Source organism: Miscanthus floridulus, chromosome 16 (genome assembly GCF_019320115.1).
Source record: "Miscanthus floridulus cultivar M001 chromosome 16, ASM1932011v1, whole genome shotgun sequence".
In the NCBI taxonomy this organism is placed as follows: Eukaryota; Viridiplantae; Streptophyta; class Magnoliopsida; order Poales; family Poaceae; genus Miscanthus; species Miscanthus floridulus.
The window spans coordinates 85,210,764-85,232,580 of NC_089595.1; the positions used below are offsets into that span (position 1 = coordinate 85,210,764).

A 21,817-nucleotide genomic window follows, 5' to 3' on the forward strand; every position below is an offset into this window, starting at 1 on the left:
TGAACTCATAGAAATGGTTAAGTATGGCAGGCGACATTGCCTGTCGTATGCAAGTGCTAGTAAGATGCGTGTTCAAAGAATAAAAGAGATTTTCTCCAATAGGGAAACTATATATACATACATCATGCATGTCCCTAACTAAAAGATTTAATGGTTATTAATATTTAGAGTTTTCAACGTCTGACCTAATCTTATCATAAACGACATTTTTTTGACAGAAGAGAGTATTTAATTTACCAGCTAGTATTCTATTATACTCTGAGCATGTGGGCCGGCTATAAAGTTTATTCACTACTACAGGATGTCCTTGTTGTCCCGGGCGGTAACGGCCTTTAGTCCTGGTTACCGCGTCGGGACAACGATCCCGGGACTAAAGGTGGAACCTTCAGTCCCAGGTCATCGAGCCGGGACTAAAGAGGGACCTTTAGTTCCGGTTGGTGTTACCAACCGGGACTAAAGGCCCTCCAAGCGAGCAAACGTGGCCGCACCCTTTAGTCCTGGTTGGTAACCCCAACCGGGACTAAAGGTTCCTTTTCTTTTCCTTTTTTTTGTTTAATTTGTTTTCAGTTCAGTTACACATATTTGTTTAATATATAATATGTTTTTATGTATGTATTCTACGCTGCTAATATAAATACACGCACGCATATAATTACATCTAATTCTCATCTCGAGCATTATTATATTCGAATAAAGTATGAAACTATATATATTATAGATATATATGTATATATACAACACTTTCATAATCTTGTTCTCGAAAATAATGATATCAATAAACATTTAATTTACATTATTTATTCCTTAGGATCAAAGTAGAACTCACCGTTGGGATTTAGTACTTTTTCTAGAAAAAATCCTGCTATTGACTCTTGAACTGCTTTCAGATGGTCTTTTTGCATGACCCTTTGTTTCAACCATTCAGTCTTGCATTTGAAATAAAAGGAAAAGTATTAATACACATATATATATATATATATATATATATATATATATATTCATTTAAAAATAAATAAAAAAATTGATATATACGTACTCTGAGGATATCTTCAGGAGTTCTTCTTATGTGTGCAGTGATAAATTCACAAACGTAGTATCCACACAAGTTATTACCTGGTTGCTGCTGCAAACATCATTGTATGAGAAAAAGATTATTCTCGTCATCCCACACGTAAATTGAAGTACGATATAGTAATTAAACACGTGGGGAAGTATATATAGTACAACTTACTGGTATTTCAACTACATTAAGTGATGCCTTGCAATCCTTGCGGTGTTGTCGAATAAACTCTTTCCAAACCCTGTGCGACCAATAATGTACGATCGTTAATAAATTATGGCAAAGTCTATTTAATAATAGTTGTGCGCGAGAGATCGAAATTACCCCTGGATAATGTCTATCATATCTTGGTATAGTGCCCGCTCTTTTTTCAACGAGTCCAAGATTACTAACCGACTTGAGTTTAACTCAATGACAATGAGTATCCAGTGAAACCTGCATTGGTTTATACACACACGTACATGCATATAAGTTGTATTGATATTACATAAAATGTGTAGACTACATTATTATTAACACTTACTCAAAGTTGTACGAGAAAAGTATTGTTGTCTTGTCGTGCTGCTTCACAAAGAACCTCATGATATTCTTCTGTGCTTCAGATACCCACTGCTCCTTGACAATAATATCGGTTTTGAATACGATATAAGGATCAATGAAGCCAACACTGGTGTCTTGTATTCTTTGGAGCTCTGACATCTGGAATCTGTATATAAATATAAGTTACATGTGAGGATAATTATATACACGTACGCATAGAAGTGAGTTTATTAAATAAAAGTAAGAATCACTTACAAACAAAAGGAGCTAATGATTGATTTGTCCAGAGCGTCCATGTGGTATAGTTGATGCAATTCTTCGAAACTAATATGCAAGATGTCATTGCCACGGAAGTAATGATGGTCTCTAAATCTGACAAAGATCCACTCCTTACCCCTGCCACACGCCTGCATGTACCACTTGTTGAGCAAGTACATTTGCGTACCCAATTCATTCAGAGCTGCAGGGTTGTACAGACTTTTGTCAAATTTATAAGTCTTCCAGGTATCAACTTCTAGGTTCTGGATTGGAGTTTTGCTCGTCAATTGATCCAAGGTTAAACCAATTAGTTCAAAAAAAGCATTAAGATCTTGAACCGACACTTCTTCAGAGTTGTCTGGTCGATAGACTTCTATGTTGGAACCATATTCATTAGCAACAACAAGATTTTGCATTGATTGCTTCTGTTGTCCGAGCTGTGGGACATCCTTCCCTGATGCTCTTTTCCTTTTCTTATGTGCATCATGTGACTTCATGAGGGAGCTGTCATAGTCTGATAGTGGCGGAGGCTTACGAACTTCAAGCATCTTTTTCTTGTGAGCTTCGACCTTCTACCTCAGCAGATCTCATGGTATGTAAAAGTACGGCTTCTCCTTAAGCTTCGCTTGTCTCTGCTTTTGGATATCTATAAAAAAATCTTTCACTTTTTTGTCTTCTTCAGCTGCTATTTGCTCATCAGTCTTTTCAGGAAGTATTTCTTGAGAAATAACTCTTTTTTTCGGGGTCTTCTTTGCTACCGGGACCTTAGACGTCTCTGTAGTGCGTCGCTGTGGAGGGGGTGGGGGCGGTGTTGGAGACCGGCGTGGAGGCGATGAGGCCGGTGTTAGAGTCCGGCGTGGAGGCATTGGAGATCATTGTGGAGGCGGTGGGGCCGGTGTAGGAGTTGGAGATCGTTGTGGAGGCGATGGGGCTGGTGTAGGAGTTGGAGATCGCCGTGGGGATGAAGTCGTCTCACCCCCCGCGACGCTGTGATGAGATGGGGAATGAATGATTGGGCTAGGCTGGGGGGAGACCCTGCTACAAAAACAAGTTGTGAGTCAATTATTTTTGAAGCCAATATAAAATTAATGGAAAATAATATTTTATTCACTTTCATTCGTACCTAGGGTGAGGTAGGGAAAGCGGAGGCGCCCCAGGAATGATGATGAAGCGTTTGCACCATTGAATAAATGTCTTCTCTGCTTCTCCTAGTGTCTTCTCCCCATCACCGCCTTCAATGTCAAGATGAACATTGCTATAACCTTTGAGCACTCTATTGTAACACCCCGGTGTTATGATCCTTTTTAGCGCCACGATTTAGGCCTCAGTAAAGTTTTCAAAATGAGTTTCTCGAATTTTTTATTTAAAACGTATTCGACGCGATACGCGAATCCAGTGTGACTTAGTTTCGTGGACTCAAATCAACGTCAAGTTAAATTACTCAGTGTGTAAAGATAGTTGGGGCTGTCCGATAACGATTCTAGCAAGTAAATGACGAGCAGTTCGTTCTGTTAGATTAAGCAGGAAAAGCAACTTGTATAAATAAAATAAAATCCATTAATAAATAGAACGATATACATATATATATAGCGTTTGAATCAAATTTAAATTCAAGCTTTGCTAAAAATTTTCCTGCGCCTAGACGTTACAATTTGTGTAAATTAGTAAACCGTTATATATATATATATATATATATATATATAGGTATATACCAGTTACGTAAAGCTTAGGGCCAGCACGATCTCCTTTGACGATTGAAACGCTGTTGTCTGCCCTGCTCTACTCGTGGTTGTCCAGCCCCGTCTCTGCTACCTTGCCTGCCTTGCTTGTCTGCCCGCTGCTCGTATGGTCTCATCACCTTGATATCTGACGTGATGGAAGTCGGTCGACCCACGTGCTGCTGCTCCCGCTCTACTCTCCGGCCTTAGTCGCAGTGACGACGCGTCCCTGCCTCACTTGCCCCCACTCGGGTTTGGCCACTTCGAGTTCAAGTGCATCGCGCCATTGTCCATTTCTGATTTGCCGACCAGACCACGTGCCGTGGTCGATGTCAATCGGACTGCTCTGCCTTTACTTGACGAGCTCGCTCGGGTCTTCTCGTCCTTTTTCTCTGTGCCGTTCTTCTCTGCCATCTCCGCCTCTATTTTTTTGCTCACTTTTCTAAGATGAGCCGAGCACTTGCTCCGCACCGCCTCTCTCCGCTCTCTCTTTCACTCCGGCTGCCAACCGCCTGCGCCGACGTCGTTGTGGCCCGCTGCCGTCGCTGCTACCTCACGTGTTCGTGCCCTCTCTTTATCTTATGCGCCCTGCAGCGCTGCCGTGGTCACTCCATCTGTCGCTCGGTCCGTTGCGGGCAAGCGCGAACCCTGCGGTCTTGTCATTGTTGTAGTCCCGCAGCGTTGGGCCATGACCGCCACCACCCGCTAGGGCTGCGCCTCCACACCATGCCTCGCGCCCACCGGGCCCGCGCTGTCCGGTGCCAGACCCTCCTCGTGCGAGCACACGCATGCCGCAGCACGCCATGGCCGTGACCCGCGCGTAGCTCTGCTCCCCGAATCTCTTGGCCGCGCCATCCTCTCCGGCCGAGCTTCTGAGCGGCCGAGCATGCGCCATCCCGGCCCGCGCCTTCTTCCTCGAGTGCGCACGCCATTGCTGCGGATCACCGCGCCTGGAGGGCCATGCCGCCATGCGCCAAGGCTGCTGTCGCTACGTCCCTTGCCCGCCGTCGTCGGTCATCTCCGCGTGAGCGTGCGCGAGCCCACGGCCATTCTGAACCGCCACATCCTCCGTGCCGCGTGCCCGAGCCTCCTGCACCACCACACTGCGCGTCGTCCTGCCGCCCCCGCCTGGCCGGCGTTACCGCGGTCGGTGTGCCCGCCTCCTCGGCTCTCACGGGTAGGCTACCTAGGGTCCGCTCGAGCCTTGCCACGGCCTGGCGTGGTCGCGTAGACTCCCTGGGCAGCTCGCCGGTGGGTGGTTCGCCGTCGTCGTGTCTTCCCCGGCCCTAATGCGCCATTGCCGCCGCCGCCGGTCGATGCCCTATGCCGTGCTCTACTTTGTGGAGGTAGAAGAGGGTAAGAATCCAAGACGGAAATTTATGTAGGGTCCTTGCTGCAAATATGTGACTTGTTTGAATAGTGCTCATGGACCTCAGCGCGATTAGGGAAAGCGCAAGGGGCCATTTCACAAAATTTCTATCGCCATGTCTGCTGGGCTGCCTGCCCCGCTGGGCTGGCTGGCTGCTCACCCCGCACCGCTTTGCTGGGTCGATGGATGCTCGCGCTTGCTGGGCCACCGCGCCTGCGCTGGGCCGGTTTGCCACGTGCGCCTTTGGGCTGCCCGCTTCCTGCGCGCCTGTGGGCCGAGCTAGCCCGTGCGGCCTGTTTCTGTTTGAATGTTCTCGGTTATTTTGTTAAAACAATGCTCTTCTAAAATTGAAAATAAAGTATAGAAAAATCATATAACTGTCAAACCAGTTTTGTTGAGTCTCTAAAATTAGGACCTACCTATTAGTATATTTTGTTCACATAGTTTGATGATATTTTTGGAAGCCAGATAACTAATCTAAGATATTTAATATTGCAAAATATAAACTTGTAGGAACTTTTGTGACAAATTGAACTGAAATCTTTATAGTAGGTTCCTAGCAATATTAGCTGCTCACCATAATTTTGTAGCTCTAGAATAATTAGTTGCTAGATAAATAATAATGTCCTATTGCGAATAAAGAAACACCGTTGGTTTATATAACTAAAAGAATTGTTGAGAAATAATGCCTTATTCGACAACATGTATATGTAGCCTAAGTATGGTCGTCGTTAGAACTAGCTCGCTAACTTGAGAGGCGTAAAGCGTATTTACACGAGTCACGATTGCAGTCAATTAATTATATCTTGGCATGGCATTACATTGCATATCATAATAGGGACGTCGGTGGATCACGGAGTCGTCGGGAGTTGCTGGAGGAATAGTGCTTTTAAAGATCATGTCGCCATGATGGAAAGCTAACTTCTGATTATATTTTTCCCAGGCAAGCCCCGGTGCATAACCCCTACTTTTTTGTAGTTTAAATTATATTTGTGCATTAAGTTTTAAGGAGTTGAATGAAACCACTTGCATATATATCTTTATCCTATGAGTCTTACTAGTATGACAGGATCGTGTAGATTGCTATGTTATAGGACTCTGGTAGAAGTCGAGTGATTGCCTGTCACTCGCGAGATATAGGAAATATGTTACTATATGATTATCACTTGGAATATATAAAATGGTGGAAAGGAAAATGGTGACCGGGCAGGGATGTGGTTTGGGTATTGGTGGGTGTAAGAAGTTGTGTCGCCGCGGAGGTGGGTCATAGCTTGGTTACACCATTTTTCCCTGTCTGGTCGGTTAAGGACCGATCGTTGCATATGACTCTAGGCAGGTCACGGACTTATTATCCCAAGCACATACTTGTGTATGGGCGCTTGGAAGACTTGTTGCTCTCTTGTCGCGGATCCGGCTCTTTCCGGACCGACTGTTAGGGTTTGTTTTTGGTGGAGGAGGTCCTTGCACCGCACTGAGTCTGGGACTCAGGGGCGGGGCTTGGAGTCCCAATTTGGACGGGGACTTGGACACCCGGGACAGGAGAGTGATGGGTTGGTCCTGCTTGTGCCCAGGGTACAAGCAGGGCGTGTGTTTTCGGGGTACCCAGCTGGGGGCATTGATTCGCGAATCGCCGGGCTATCCGGTACGACTTGTCTACGGTTTAGCATCGTAGTAAGAACTGAAGATGAAAGACGGAAGATGGAAAAAGAAATCTGATTGCTTACCACCTGCTTGAAAGTAGCACAGGTGCTTACATAGAATGGTTAGTTAATGAACCAATGTGGCTATTATTAAAAATCAAATATAAGGACGCACGCTTAGTAATGCTTTCTGCAAATGCAACCCACAAATCAGATAGCCATGCATATCCTTAGAGTCTTTTCTTTTCTACTGTCGGGTAAGTCTTGCTGAGTACAATTGAGTACTCAGGGTTTTATTCCCCCTGTTGCAGGTAACAGGTGGAGGCTTGAGCTGACCTTTGTGTGTGGATTCCTCCTGGTGGGCTCAAAGAGGATTTCCTTTACGCTACGACCGTAGTCTTTATTTATAACTCTCACTAAATGCTTTTATAAACAAAAGTTTCATAATCTGTCATCGTAGTTTATATTTCAATACTTCCTCATGTCATGTTTAGATATTTATTTCTATTGTAACTCTATTCACATGTTTATATTCCGCTGTTTAATTGAATAATTCATAACTCTGATAATATGATTACATTCCACTATTATAATAATAAATGTTATACTCTGATGTACATGTAAAGTGATGCAAGAACTGGTTAAGAATGATATAAGCTTTATTCTCTCATTTGTGATCCTGAGGGAAAAATGTGGATTTTTGGGTTCTCCCCTGGGTTGTGCCCGACGGAATCGAGTAATTTGGTGTTCTCCCTCGAGTGCTTAGTGTCTAATGGAAGACAAGCACTCCTATGAGGCATTAGACACTACTAGAAATGTGTTCATCAATGACGATTCACTCGTGACGATTACTAATTTCGTCACAGAATGAGAGCATTCTATGACGAAATGTGTAGGTTCGTCATTAGTCACAAGTGACGGAGCTTTGGCATAAAGAATAATGACGAAAATGAAATAATCGTCATACAATAAAAAAACTAAATCGTCATTGATTGTTTGGCTCGTGTACCACCTCGAGGACATGGGTCCAGCTGGACCTGCAGCCTTCCCCCTCCATTTTTTTGCAAAAAAATAGCTCACTGAGTGAGCTTCGAACCCGCAACCTGCTGCTAGGTTGATAGGTGCCTTACCAATGGAGCACTCGGCCTTTTGTGATAAAAATGTGCATATTTTTTTTATTTATAAACTCCATGGTAATTGAATCATAGATGATGACATGGCGCCGTGGTCCCACCAGCGGGTCCCACACCGAGGACATGGCGGAGCGGTCCCACCATCGGGTCCCACGTCGATGACGTGGCGATGCGGTCCCACCAGCGGGCGTGGCGGTGAACACGTGGCGCTGCGGGCCTAGGGTCCAGCTCCACTAGCGGCCTGCCCCTCCCTTTTAATTTTTGCAAAAATAATCCCCCGTAGGGGGAATCGAACCCGCGACCTGCCGCTAGACAGGGAGGAGGCGTTACCGCTGGAACTCCCAGCCTTTTGTGTTTATGGCTAGCCTGTTTTTGTATTTGTACTTAGAACATGATATCATGTTTTTTTTGTTTTGTCGATCGAGTTGATGGGCCATACGTGCGTGGTGGCTAGTCGCGTAGACGTCCCATACGTGTGTGCATAGGTATCGTGGCGCCGCCATAGTTCTTCTCCTAGGAGGCCAGTACCGATCTGGCGATCTACGTGAGCCATCGCTCGTCGCTGGCCAGTACCAATCTAGCGATCTCCATCTCCTTCTCCATGCGTCCACGCCGACACTGTCGTTGTCAGTACGCGCGTGGGACAGAGCAGCAGCGACGGCGAGCAGAGCTGCATGTGGAGCGCGAGCAGAGGATTGCCGAGTACAAGGTTTGATTTGTTTATCAATTTGTTTTACATATATGCATGTCTTTGATGTGTTTTTGAATTTTGTTGAATTTATTACTGGAATTTAAGGACTGAGTACAATGTACAGATGGATAGAAGCTGGATTTTTGGGACACAATTCACACCTACATATGTGAAAGGAGTTGAAGAGTTCATGAAATTTGTCAGTGAAAGATACCCCGAAGACAGCCACATACTTTGTCCATGCAGCAAATGTCTTAATCAAACTCTGCGGTCTCAGGATGATGTAAGTGACCATATACACATTTATGGGATGTCAGCTACATACACCAGGTGGATTCATCATGGGGAGTCGGTAGATACTGTAGTAGTTGAGAATTTGGAGCAGCCGGAGGTCAAAGGAAGTGATCATGACTTTGGGATACATGTGGATGTGGCCGATGATGATTATGATGAGGATCACGGAGTACCAGAGATGATAGGAGATTTGTATGCTGCGGCAGAGGCTGATGGAGAACAACCAAGGTTTGCAAGAGTCCTTGAAGATGCAAAGAAGTCACTTAGCCCGGGATCTAGCCATTCGAAATTCTCTTTTCTGGCGAGGATGTTGTATATCAAGTCTCGTTATCGAATTGGCAATACAGGATTTTCCATAATGATGAAGCTGTTGTCATCAGGATTCCCTCAGAGTGAGTTGCCAAAATCATATGATGAGGCCAAGAAATATCTTGGAGAATTGGGCCTTGGTTACGAAAACATCCATGTGTGCAAGAACAATTGTGTGTTGTTTCGGAAGAGGTATGAAAAAGGGAATGTGTGCCCAGTATGCAAGACGTCTAGATGGCAAGATGAAACTGGGAACAAGAAGGTTCCACACAAGGTATTGAGGCATTTTCCACTTTTGCCAAGGTTGAAAAGAATTTTTGCTTCAAAGCGAACTTCTGAGGAAACACAATGGCACAAGAAAAAGAGGACGCCAGTCAACAATGTAATGAGCCATCCAGCTGATGGAGAAGCATGGAAGGACTTCGACACGAGGGAACCATCCTTTGCAGATGATCCGAGGAACCTAAGGCTTGCCTTAGCTACCGATGGATTCAATCCATTTGGCAACATGAGTACGCAGTACAGTATGTGGCCAGTGCTTCTGACACCACTGAATCTCCCACCATGGGAATGCGTGAATCCAGCAAACTGCTTTATGTCTTTACTCATCCCAGGTCTAAAATCTCTAGGAAAGGATTTTGATTTGTTCCTTGAGCCCCTAATTGAAGAACTGCTCGATCTATGGAAGGGTGTCAGTACCTACGATGCATGCACTGGTCGGAAGTTTAACCTTCGTGCTGCCGTGTTGTGGTGTATACATGATTTTCCAGCGTTGAGCATGTTATCAGGGTGAACAACAAAAGGATATTATGCATGTATTCATTGTGATAAGGATCCGTTGTCTCGGGCAATAAGGAATAAGATATGTTACATTGGACATCGTCGTTACCTTCCAAGGACACATGCATGGCAGAGAAGCTTGGCTTTCGATGGTAAGCGTGAAAACAAAGAGCAACCAGGCAAGTTCACTTTGGAGGAGGTCCTAGAGGAGCTAGAGAAGGTGAAAGATGTCAGGCCAGGGAAGCATCATGAAATTATTGGAAATAAAAGGAAGCGTAATGAGGGTCCAAAGATTTATAGCCGCAAAGTTGGGTTGTGGAGATTGCCATATTGGAAACATTTAAAGCTTCCACATAATCTCGATGTCATGCACATAGAGAAAAACATATGTGAAAACATTCTTGGCACATTACTCAATGTACAGGGCAAGACCAAGGACACAACCAATGCTAGGCTAGATTTGCATGATATGGGCATAAGACCTGAATTGCACTTACAGCAGCATGGCAACTTAGTCATTGCTCCACCTGCTCCATATGTCTTGGGGAAGGATCAGAAAACCGAGTTATGCAAGTTTCTCAAAGGTATCAAGTTTCCTGATGGATATGCGGCTAACCTAGCAAGATACATAAGTGAAGATGGTTCAAAGGTGCAGGGAAAGCTTAAAACACATTCTTGCCACATACTCCTGCAAAGAATCATACCTGCTGGCCTAAGAGGACTGGTGAGGAAGGATGTATATGAAGCAGTTGCAGAGCTCGGGACCTTCTTCAGGGAACTATGTAGTAGAAATCTAAGGATTGATGTTGTCAAACGGCTAAAAGAAGAAATTCCATTGATCCTATGCAAGCTTGAGAAAATCTTTCCACCTGCCTTCTTTGATGTCATGGTGCACTTGGCCGTCCATCTTCCTGATGAGGCACTGCTTAGAGGACCTGTTCAGTACGGATGGATGTACCCAATAGAAAGGCGGCTAGGCACTTTGAAGAATTTTGTAAGGAACAGGGCGAGGCCGGAAGGATCAATTGCTGAGGCATATATGGCAAGTGACACATTGACTTTTTGTTCTAGGTATATGGAGGATATTGACAATAGATTTAACCATCATGATGATAATGATGGAGAGATGCCATTGCCTGATGACGTCTCTGTTTTTAAGCATGGTGTTACTCTTGTTGGATCTAATAGGAGCCAGTACATTGATGATGATGTCCTCAATAAGTTAGTTTGGTATGTGCTAAATAATTGTGAAGAAGCTGAGGAATATTTGGAGTAAGTATCTATTATATGTTTTGGGGATTAGTTTTTGTTTAATTTCTAAATTTTCAAATTATTCTTATGACTTAGCTTTGCCATGCAGCTTGTACAGGGACGATCTTGTGCAGCAAGGTGCGCTTGATGTTGATAAAATGGTTGAACAAGGATTTGCAAAGTGGTTTAGGTGCCATGTAAGTCAGTACACATTGTGTTTCTAGGTTTAGTAAATGCATTAGTATCCATATGTAATTGGTTAACTGAGTACTTTTGTTGCAACAGATTGAGAACAAACATAAGGAGCATCCAGAATCGGTTAGCGAAGGACTGTGGGCACTGTCATGTGGCCCAGATCTACGAGTTAAGACTTGTGCATCTTGCATAGTTAATGGAGTGCGGTATAGCACTGTGGATCGTGAGAAGTTCTTTCTGACACAAAATAGTGGTGTAATGACTGAAGGTTCACATGATGGGAACGACATAGATTTTTATGGAGTCCTTAAAGAGGTAATTGAGTTGTAATATAACTCAAATCTTCAAGTCCGTCGGACGGTGGTTCTATTTCGATGCGATTGGTTCAAGCAAGAAGGCAAGACGATAGGCCTTCGAGATGACGGACATTTCAAATCCATTAATGTGCAGTCATTATGGTACAAGACTGATCCTTTCATCTTAGCAACTCAATCAAAAAAGATATTTTACATGCAAGACACATCTTTAGGTAAAGATTGGCGAGTTGTGCAGAAATTTGAACATAGGAATATTTATGATGTCGCTGAAAAAGATGAGGAAAGTCATGATGTGCATCAGGATGATTATTGTTCTGATACTGAGCATGTAGTGCAAGCAGGGGCTGATAATGAGGTTACTCAGAATATTCAAGGTGGAGAAGCCACTATAATTGAAGGAAATTTACAAGACCTTATAAGCAGCAAGAAGCAACGTATTATTCGTGAAGATAGTGAGGATGAGGAGGAAGATGAGACAGTACTGCAGTACTATAGTGATGGTGGCAATGATAACAATGATGACATGTCCCTAGACGATGAAGATGATGATTTCTAGTATGGACCAGTGTCATGTCCCTAGACTGCACTATTGGAAGGAAAAAATGTTGACTGATTTCAGTTTCTATAGAAATTCTGTTGAAATACGCACATCTGGTTATCCCTTGACCCAATAAAGACATTTTTTAACTTTACTATCTTCATACAATAGAAATATGTTTCAACATAGGCAAGAGAACATATGAACCAGAAAAACAGAGCAAACACAATACTTCTATAATCATGAGTCCATGACTTCACTAAGTGAGACTAAATTTAAGAACTAATGTAACAGGAGAAAAATATGAACTAGCAATCAGTACTCATAGAGAACTAATATTGTTTCAGATTTTTTTTTAAAAAGAGAAAAGTAGATCAGTCTCACCTTCCTGCTCTTTAGGTGATACAAATCAATAAGATCATCTGGTTGGGCATAAGTTATCTGTGCCTTGGCCTTCATCTCCTCAGTCTCCCTAAATTGCTTGTCAGCAAGCATGTTGACAAAGCTCTGGCGGCAAGACTGCAACCAGACCTTCCTAACATCATCACCAGTATTACAAAGCAGCCTCACACAGAGAACAATACGATCATACGAGTCATTGTCAATAGGGTGCGGGAGGTAAGATGACTGTCCCAACTGCAAGATGGACACCATGATCAACAAGGCTTCAGTACTGGCCTTGTTTACTTCAACCTTTGCTGGCTTAATCTCCTCCAGCCTCAACACAAGCTTGGTCAGGTTACAGGCAACAACAGCAGCCAAGAAGAAATCACCAGACAGAATGAGAGATCTGAGATTCTGGCTGGAAGCCAACGATCCAAGAGCTGAAGCAGGAGCCCAAATAGCAGTCTCAGTGGCAGCACTCTGTGTGGCATAAGTTCCATCTGCAAGAACAGCAGGCCTCCTCGAAGACACAGTGACAGAGTTCACCGCTGGCTGGGATGGCTTAGAGGAATCAGTTGTCTCACCTCCCTCAGAGACAGTGTAGAATGGAAGATCCCCAAGGCATTGCTTGATGGTGGAAATGGCACTCTCAACCTCAGAGAGAGACAGGGAATACTCTCCAAGGATCCAGAGAGCACAGAAGCAGACACGGGATGCCCAGATCTGATAGAATATGTCGATCAGCCTCTGGATCATGGACACACGGAGCTTGGGATTAGTCTCTATAATCTCGCGCACAAATAGAACGACATCAAGTGCTGCAGCAACATTAGGATCCCCAAGGAAGCTCGGTGGTTCCAAACTGGAAGGCAGGATTGGGGGACATCGAGGGCGAGGAGTGGGGCAGCGCGCCAGATGGAGCTCCAGCGACGGACAACTGCGCCAGAGTGATCTTGCGGGTGGTGGTGGTGCCGGCGCCTCTGGCGCTGCCAGCCGTGGCCGCCATACCACCGCTGTAGCGCAGGTGGACGAAGCTCTAGGTCTGGGCGGCGTAGCTGTAGTGGAGGGGAGTGTCTGCGAGGGGGAGAACTTGGTGACAGACCTGCAGGCCTGTTCATTTGGTCACGCTTAGGTGAACAGTTTAAGTAAGACTGCAGTCGAGAACTAACGAAAACACTTGAGTAGCACATTGGTAAGGCACTTTGAGTTTCTCCCTGCGCTCCCGGGTTCGAACCCAATGGGAGCAAATTTTTTTGTTTTTCCCACATTTGTTGTGTTTATTATTTTTCTATGTCTCTATATTTATTTTTTTGCCAGATTTTTAATTAATTATTAATATATTATTGCTTAATGATTTACCTCATTGATCTTCAAACATCTTATTACATTTTTTAGATATTATTGTACTTATTTGTTGAATGACTAAAGGATAAAAGCTTTAAGCTACCTTGTGACTAAGTGAGAGTTGTTCATGCATGTACAAGATGTATAGTACCATTTTGTCGAAATCATTTGAAACTTTAATGGGATGTTTATGGAGCCAAACAATGATGCTGTGTGCATCTGTGCAATTTTTTGACCAAGTTTACCTATTATTGTAATTTTTTGTTGGATTAGTGAAGGATAAATGTTAAAATACCCTAAGCTAGCTAAAAAGATCTAAAGCCTTGCATGGACACCTCACTTTGGTGTATAATGATGACAAAAAAGTTTCAGCTAATTCTAACAAAGTGGTCAGGATCATCCTGACAAAGTCATACATGTCTAACATATATCCCTCTAACTAAGTGAGAGATGTTCATGCTTGTACGTGATGTATAGTACCACTTTGTCAAAATCCTTTGAAATTTTTATGTCATGATCATACACCAAAATAAGGTGTCCATGCAAGTTTTTAGAATTTTCTACATAACTTAAGGTATTGTAGCTTTTATCCTTTAGTTATTCAACAAATAACTAAGATAATAACTAAAAAATGTAATAAGAAGTTTCAAAATAAATTGGGTACCATAGGGTCTTTCGGGAGGGAAAAAATGCCGCAAAAAAAAAATGCCGCCAATAAAAATGCCGCCTAAAACTGATTACCGCTAATTTAGCCATTACCCCCACTCCCTCCTCACCTCCGGCCACTCGTCCTCTCCCCCCCCCCCCCACATTTCACCAACCCTAGCCGCCACCGCAGGAACACAAACGCCGTCGCCCGTCGCCGAGGTGCTTCCTCGCCCGCGAGCTGTGTCGTCGTGGACTAGGGGTCGCCTGCACCAGGTCCGCTTCCCCGTTGACGACCACCGCCGACGAGCACCAGGTCCGCCTGCACCAGGTCCGCTTCTCCGTTGACGACCACCGCCGACGAGCACCTGGTATACATCCGTAATGGTGGCAACCAGGGGTCAAGGTAGGAAGAGACCTGCACAACAAGATCAAGGTAACCATTTGGCTATAGATTGAGTTAGGCGTAAGTGATTTATTTTGCTTTTTGTCTTCCTAGATTTTCCTGTGCAATTAGTAATGCATTGTGAACCCAATTTGTCTTCCCAGATTTTCCCAGATTGTGAACCCTAGCCGCCACCGCAGGAACCCAATTTGTCTTCCCAGATTTTCCCAGATTTTCCTGTGCAGTTAGTAATTTAACTTTGAATGTGAACCCAGTTTGTCTCCACTCCATTTTAGTACAGTGATTTCTAATAACTATTCATAACGAATGTACTCAGATCTTGAAAGGCATGAAGAATAGACATAAGTGATAATGCTGTATAATTTCTCTCGCTCAAAAATTTGAATCATGTTCCTGTAGGTTCATCTCCTAGCTAGGGAGCCATATATTTCTGGTTTCTTGAATCCTTGCACCTCTGCATTTGGAGCCTTTAGGAGGTGTTTTTGGTCCTATTTGCCTCCCCATTTTTGTTTCAGTAGTCTAAACTTTAGGAGCTGATCCTTAGAATTTGACCCAACAATCAACATATGTATCTAGAATTTCTGCCTATCGTATCTTGATCTGTCAGATTAAGATTTGCTTCATCTGTATATCTGAATCATTTTCAGCTATACACATACAAAATATTTTGTATATATAAATAGTTAAAGCTATGTGTTTAGAAAAACAAAAATGATTAGCAATTTGGAAGGGGAGAGCAATTGCCGGTGTTTTTACCATCCGACTAGTGACCAACGTATCCAATCAGAGGGGTAGCATATGGGGAACAAAGTTATCCTGATTCAGGTATGGGGTACCATAAATCCAGCAGAAATGAGCTTTATCGCTATGCACTGTCTGCTCCAGAGAGCGGGGGATGCTGATGATGTTGATGATGGATCGGTTGCTTTTCGCCTGGATTGCTTGGATTATACACACACGTGTGTGTGTCTATAATATACATATATATGTTTCGGTCACTCCATACAACGATAAAAAGGCGATGCAGCTGTAAAAAGCATCAGGCCATTGCACTAAAATCTGGATCAGTATAGTAAATTACCAACCATCAAGCGCTCACAAAATTCCTGAAATTCAATATGAATTCGCAGTCAGTGACAATTTTCAGAGAAGTTTCCGAAAATGAAATATCACTTATATCAACAACGTCTTCATTTTGTAACAAGCTTATGTAATTTCTCGATGCAACTGCTTGTTTATTTGTTTGAATGGTTCAAAGTAGCATTCTAAGGTTTGGCTGTTTTTTCTCGAGTTTCTTTTTCTAAGGATAGAATATAATCATGGGACTGGGCCTCTTAAGCATCTACGCTACATGCTAGAGTTCACCTTCACCATTGCAAACTTCCTATACCAATCAAGTCAACCTGGCATATGCATAGTTAACTGTCAATGTAAAATTCAGTCAAAATGATTGGCCCAGACTCTAATGGAAGTAAATTTAAATAAACCAAGCACACGACTCTATTGAACCTAAGTAGCCAGTGGTTAATTTAAAGCATCATGCTTAGCAGCACAAAGTATTCAAGACTAACTAAGGCACAAAGTATTCAAGACTAACAAAGTATTCTAAACACATAGCTTTAACTATTTATATATACAAAATATTTTGTATGTGTTGATTGGAAAATAGTAGTTCAGTACAAGCTATCTTCAAATTTTTCACAGATTTTAGAGTAATTGTGCTTCAGTACACAAATACCTGTACCTCTTAGTTCTTTCTGACCTAATACTTTTTGCCTATAACCTATCACCTCTTATCCCTTAGCTCTTCAGCAGGCACTACTAGCTCCTACCTCTTATCTATCTACCATCTAGTATTACTACCTCTTAGCTCTTAGTTCACTCCTTTTTATTTTCTAATAGACACAATTTGCTTGTTTTTGTAAGAATCTGAAAAAACTGATTATGAGAGACGCCGGGATGCACACGTGGCGAACAATTTCAAGAAGATGCAAGATTTCGGCCTGAAAAATCTATCTTTACAATTTAATAACTCTGTATCACTATCTGCATCAAAGAAGGGGGGAAAATCAGCAAACAAGAAAAGAAATAATGAAGATTCGGATTCATCGGAGTATCTCCTTGAAGATGATGATCAAGGAGATAGTGATGATGATGACACTGAATCTGTTGAGCAGCCACAGCCCCTGGCAACTAAGGTGCTTCTTCTATCTTCAAAGTACTGGATGGGGAATATTTGCATTGCATTTGAGTGTTTTTAATCTGTTCTTCAATATATGCCTTTGCTTTTAGATGCATCTTGTTTCTTGCATACCTGTTCTTTAATATATGGTCTAGCTTACTACTGCACATGACTTACTTGATTTTTTTATCCATAGTTTCTTGCAGGGTATAGTCGGAAAGTCCTAGCTTCAAAGAAGAAGAAGACAGGCCCCACCATGGCGCCAGGAGTTAGGGCTAGTAAGAGAGTGAGGGCATCTCAAGGATCACAGGTTCAGCCTCCTGAATCCCAAACAAGATCATCAAAAAGGCTTCTTGTTTCGGCGAGAGATGGCCAGAATGTAGAGGATCCTACCAATGGTCATGATGAAACACCACCACAAAGGTCTTATACAGATGCAGAGGAAGGCGATGGAGCTGGTGGTCAGGACAATACAGCTGTAGAGGAATTCAGTGGAGGTGGTGCTCAAGACAGTACAGGTGCTGATGAAGACAATGTAGCTGGAGAGGAAGACACTGAAGGAAAGTTGATGTTTCTTTGTCATTCTATTATGCCATCTGGTTTGCTGATCTGCATGAAACTAAAGCATTTAAATCCAAATTGTATTTTGCAGCTCCTTCACAGCGAGCCCCAAGGAGACCTAGGCCACCCACCAAGGGAGCACAGCTGGACAGGATGACTAAAGCTATAGGAAGAAGAATGCCCATAGCTGTTGCTGAAGGGAAAAGAAGGCCTCATGAACTTGTTCAAGCAGCCAAGTTTGCATCTGAGGCTGGTGTCATCATTAGGGATAAGGTCCCTGTCCTAACTCATTGGAAAGATTACAAGAGAGATGATCGCTATTACAAAGACTTTGTGGGAAAGCTCTCTGTAAGTGCATTATTGTTTCTATGGTAAACTTGTTTATCTGTTTAACCTGCATTGACTAACTAAATATGGAATTGTCATATGACTAGGGGCGCTTGGCCATTAACCCTGAAGACAAGCCAACAGAGGAAGCTTGCACCGATATGCTACGCTTTGGGGTGCGGCAAATGCGTTATTGGCTGAAGAACAAATACTTCAATGGTAAACCTGCAAATGAGATTCCCACAACTTCTCCAGTTGCATGCATGTCTAATGCAGAGTGGAGGGTACTGGTTGCAAAGTGGTGTAATCCAAAAAACATGGTACGGGTATCTTGTCATATATTCTTTCTCATTCAGTTTCCAAAGATCTTCTCATTTGGAACCTATGATATCATCTAACATGTTCATTCTCTTGTAGGAATCATGTGAAAAGAACAAGCAGAATCGCAGTAAAGTCAAGTATCATCAGGCTACGGGTTCTCGCAGCTATGTGGCACACTTACATGCATATGTAAGTAAAGAGTACCTTGTACATATTTGCACTAACCAACTTATTTTGCATTTTATCTGACAACTTTCCTGTAATTGATTATCTATGAAACAGAAAAAGAAGAAAAACAATGCAGAACCAAGCACAGAACAAAATGAAGAACTTGATTTGGTGGAGGCCTTCAAGACCTGCCATACCAGCTCCAAAAATGGTCTCAGTGAACCAGTAAGAGAAGCACTTGTAAGTCTCGACATCTGTTTCGCTGTGCCATTTTGTTCATTAATTGGATAACATGTCCTATTTTAATCATTTTGTATTCTATCTTTTTCTCAAAACTGGTCATAATCCAATATAGCTATATACTTGCTAAATAAGTTAAGTACTAACTGAAGGCTGTTCTTATTTCTGGGAACAATCTACATGCAGTCATAAATTCATATTGCAGTCATTGATATACTAGATTAAAACTGCAATGTATCAAACAAGGAATGGCTGAATGGGTTATTATCTTGGATGGATATGAAAATGGAAGCAACCTAACTGCAGCCAAGTCTCTAAAGCCCATGCTTTTAGTTATTCTCATGTGCTTTCAGTGTTTTCCTAAACGCTAAACGGTAAACAGTCGGTCACCTACCGTTTAGCCATTATTCGGGCAAAATGTCCCATTAAACGGGCTAAACGGCCAATTAAACGGGGTAAATGGGTGATTAAACGGAAACGGCGCACCACCGTGTAGCGTTTACACGGTGTTTAAACGGGCTAAACGACCGTTTAGGCGAACAGTGTGTGCTTTATGTATGTGTATTATCTGCTAAACCAATCTGCTGAACAATCTGATAACTGTGCTCTGTTAATACTTGATAGATGTTCACTGGAAATGAGATTGCATTTAACTAAGAACAATCTGAACTAATTGTGTCCACATGCTAGGTGATTTCTGATTGTTTCATTGTAGAGTAGCTGTGCTTTATGTCAGTAAGAACCAAACTACAGTTTACATAATGTTCCACATAACAAATCAGATAAATTGTACTACAGTCTGTCCATTTTGCTAGGTTTGCTTCTACCTCTCTCTAGTACACATCTTGCTATTAATATTTTTAAAAATACATCTTGTGTGATATTTGCACCACAAATTAATGCAATAATGATCAATTAATGATGGGTCATTGCTATTTCAGTCAAATATGGAAGCTTTGAGGGGAGAACCTATTGCTGAAGGTGAGACAGCAGTATCCAGTGTGCAGGTTGTGTCCCAGGTGCTCTCCCAGAACAGCTCAAACCATTTCCTCAAGAGTGTTGGCATCAAACCAGTGGCATCCTCCAAATCATCATCATCAAATGAAAGCGAGCTTCGGGAAGAACTAGCAGCTGAAGCTAAGGCTACTGTACAAGGTGAAATCGACGATCTCAAGAAGAGAAGTGAAGAAGCTGAGGAAAAGCTGGCGAGGACACAAAAGGAGATGGAGGAGTACAAGAAGCTAACAGAGATAAACACCAAGGCAATAGAGGAGAACAATGCGCTGCTCAAGCGTATCTTGGCCATCAACAATGGTTCTTCGACATGAGCGTTGCGCGTAGCTGCTGGTTGATGAAGCAAGGGGTCCGTGCTGGTGATTTTGCTTATGCAATAACCTATGTTGCTGTTGCTTGCCCACTTTTTAATAGTTGCTGTCATAACCTATGTGAACTGAGATGAAACTAGTACATGGAACATGATGTCTAGTGAGTTATATGTGAACCAAGTTTAGTATTGTTCATTAAGTTGATGGTACCTATGAATACTGGATCTGTTAAGTTGATGGTAATTGGAATACTGTGATCTGTTGTTCAGCATGTGCACTTGTGATGAATTTTGTTACCTTTTTGTGACGATTTTGTAGTCGATTCTGTGACTATTTTGTAATCTATTTAGTGATGAATTTGTAATCACTTCAGTGATGAAAATGAGAGCCAATCACAGCAAGACACGTGGACTACTCACAGCATGCCCTATGGCCCAATAAAAAGTGGACACGTGCACATCCACATCCCTGCCATGTCAGCGGCCACATAGTCAGACACATCACCAGCCACGTGCCAAGCCACGTCACCTGAAACGTGGACGTGCCACGTGGACAGGACACGTCAGCTGCCAGCATGGCAGACGCCGTCTGGCCGCCTAACAGACGGCAAGTTATGACAAAAAAGGGGCTACATCAATGATGAAAATGCATCGTCATAGAAAGAATACTCTTCTATGATGAGGGCCATTTCGTCATAGAAGGAACGCACATCTATGACGAAAATATACGTTTTGTCACGTTATCCAAAATATGACGCTCATTCAATGACGAAATCAATTTCGTCACAATTTCGTCATAAAATAATATATGTGACGATTTTGGTGTCTTCAGTGACGAAAGGAAAGCGTCATTGATGAACACATCCCTAGTAGTGAGATTAGGCGGTTCTGCCACAGGTGGTATCAGAGCATAAATGAGAAAATAAAGCTTCGAAAACCTTTTCTAAACTAAAACTTAACAACCCATTGTTGCAAAAAGTTAGGACGTTTGTATGCGAAGTTATATAAGTAGTCATATTACTATGGTTATGTATCTAGGATAGATGGCACTCTGCTGACTTAGGTAGACTTAATCAAGTTTCTATAGGTACACTGACTCGAGCATAGTCCGATAGTATCGGCTAGTTACAGGGAGAGAACGATGTGCCAAAACTCTAAGAATGGTTGCCCTATATGCGGCAACAGTGCAAGGACATATAGGACGTGCATTCATGCATATCCTGTTTGTGCATTGTAGCGCTCGTATTGCTGGTAGATACACCATCCATAGGTGTCGCACGCGTCGTATTGTGCACGAATGACTCGTTCCTGTTCTAGAGTTAGGTTTGCACTATGGCTTCGTGTTTCGTGTTCGCCCGTGGTTCGCGACGGTCATGATCCACGTCTCTCTGTACCCCCTTTCTGTGCTCTTGTCGAACCCTTGCCCTACAGTCGTACTAGTCAGTAATGGCATCGCACGTCGCTCGCCTCCAATGCGTGGAATTTGGTCGCTCCGCCGTAGTGATCTCACGTGGGAACCCTGGTGAATCGCGCCAGGACCACTGAATGCTCCGCCTTTATAAGTAGAGCCTGGCTTAGCCATTGGTACCACCACTCAACGCACTTTAGCTCGCTTAGCTTTTCCTTTGAGCCAGCTTTTTGCTCAACCTTCCTTGCAACCACTGCTAAAGATGGTAGGAGCCTGGGTTAGTACCTACTACCTGAATGTTGAGGGTTTTCCCAGAATCCTGCATGCCACTCTGCAAAAGCTCAGAGTCAATGATCACCCCGAGTATGAGGGCCGTGAGTATGAGGAGCATGGCACTGAGCGGTGTGAGGTTAC

The 21,817-nt window shown here is 43.1% G+C and overlaps 2 protein-coding genes and 1 pseudogene across 2 annotated transcripts; all 3 read left to right on the forward strand.

Annotated features, from left to right (window-relative positions):
- Nucleotides 1–8,533: 8,533 nt before the first annotated feature.
- On the forward strand, nucleotides 8,534–11,068 carry LOC136510951 (uncharacterized). The gene is made up of 3 exons (XM_066505222.1): nucleotides 8,534–9,536; nucleotides 9,627–9,703; nucleotides 10,217–11,068. Exons 1-3 carry the CDS (start codon nucleotides 8,534–8,536, stop codon nucleotides 11,066–11,068), a joined length of 1,932 nt encoding a protein of 643 aa, XP_066361319.1.
- Nucleotides 11,069–11,201: 133 nt separating this feature from the next.
- LOC136514217 (uncharacterized) lies at nucleotides 11,202–12,111 on the forward strand (annotated as a pseudogene).
- A 5,199-nt stretch (nucleotides 12,112–17,310) lies between these two features.
- On the forward strand, nucleotides 17,311–19,999 carry LOC136510952 (uncharacterized). Its single transcript, XM_066505223.1, has 6 exons — nucleotides 17,311–17,653; nucleotides 17,707–17,963; nucleotides 18,050–18,262; nucleotides 18,360–18,452; nucleotides 18,552–18,671; nucleotides 19,613–19,999. Exons 1-6 carry the CDS (start codon nucleotides 17,311–17,313, stop codon nucleotides 19,997–19,999), a joined length of 1,413 nt encoding a protein of 470 aa, XP_066361320.1.
- The last annotated feature ends 1,818 nt before the right edge of the window (nucleotides 20,000–21,817 follow it).